Here is a 507-nt window from a genome sequence, read left to right as displayed (position 1 = left end):
GCCCCCCCCGCTAGCCCGCCGCGCGGCACCCCCCGCCAAAGGAAATCCGTTGCCCTCTCCCCAGGTCACAGACACTCCGGCTGCTGAAGCCACCGATTCCACATCTGCGTCCCACGGGCTGGCAGACGGAGGCTGAACTGCTGTTGCCCCTGCCGAGAGCACAGACGGCGGACGCGGAGGAAAAGCCCCGTCTTCCCAGGAGAGAGCTGGAGGTGTAGCACTGTCGACTCATGGTGGCTGGGGGAGACGGGAGGTGAAGCGGTAACGGCAAAGCAGAAGAGCAAGAGAGGAGCAGGGAGTGAAAGAAGGAGCTCTCCTTTAGCTTCTCTGAGGCAGAGCCCTTCTCCTTATATACATTTCAGGAGGTGCCTGAGATGCAAAAATTTAATTTATCCACTGGGTTTGGTCTGCCTGGCAGCAAGGAATGGCTTCCAACATTTTAAACCCACAGCAAACACTTCTATCTCATACGAAATAATGTGGAAATTAAAATAAACTGCTTTGCTT

The 507-nt window shown here is 55.4% G+C and overlaps 1 protein-coding gene across 1 annotated transcript in view; it reads right to left on the bottom strand.

Annotated features, from left to right (window-relative positions):
- LOC104623675 (keratin, type II cytoskeletal 3-like) overlaps positions 1-232 on the bottom strand; it is a 5,829-nt gene extending 5,597 nt beyond the window's left edge. The window contains exon 1 of the mRNA XM_010290839.1: positions 54-232. Coding sequence (XP_010289141.1) covers positions 54-232 — 179 coding nt within the window. The remainder of the gene's footprint in view (positions 1-53) is intronic.
- Positions 233-507: the final 275 nt, after the last annotated feature.

Source organism: Phaethon lepturus, unplaced genomic scaffold (genome assembly GCF_000687285.1).
Source record: "Phaethon lepturus isolate BGI_N335 unplaced genomic scaffold, ASM68728v1 scaffold13637, whole genome shotgun sequence".
NCBI lineage: Eukaryota > Metazoa > Chordata > Aves > Phaethontiformes > Phaethontidae > Phaethon > Phaethon lepturus.
Note: the sequence above shows the minus strand (reverse complement) of the source record. Positions and strands in the feature narration are given on the sequence as shown.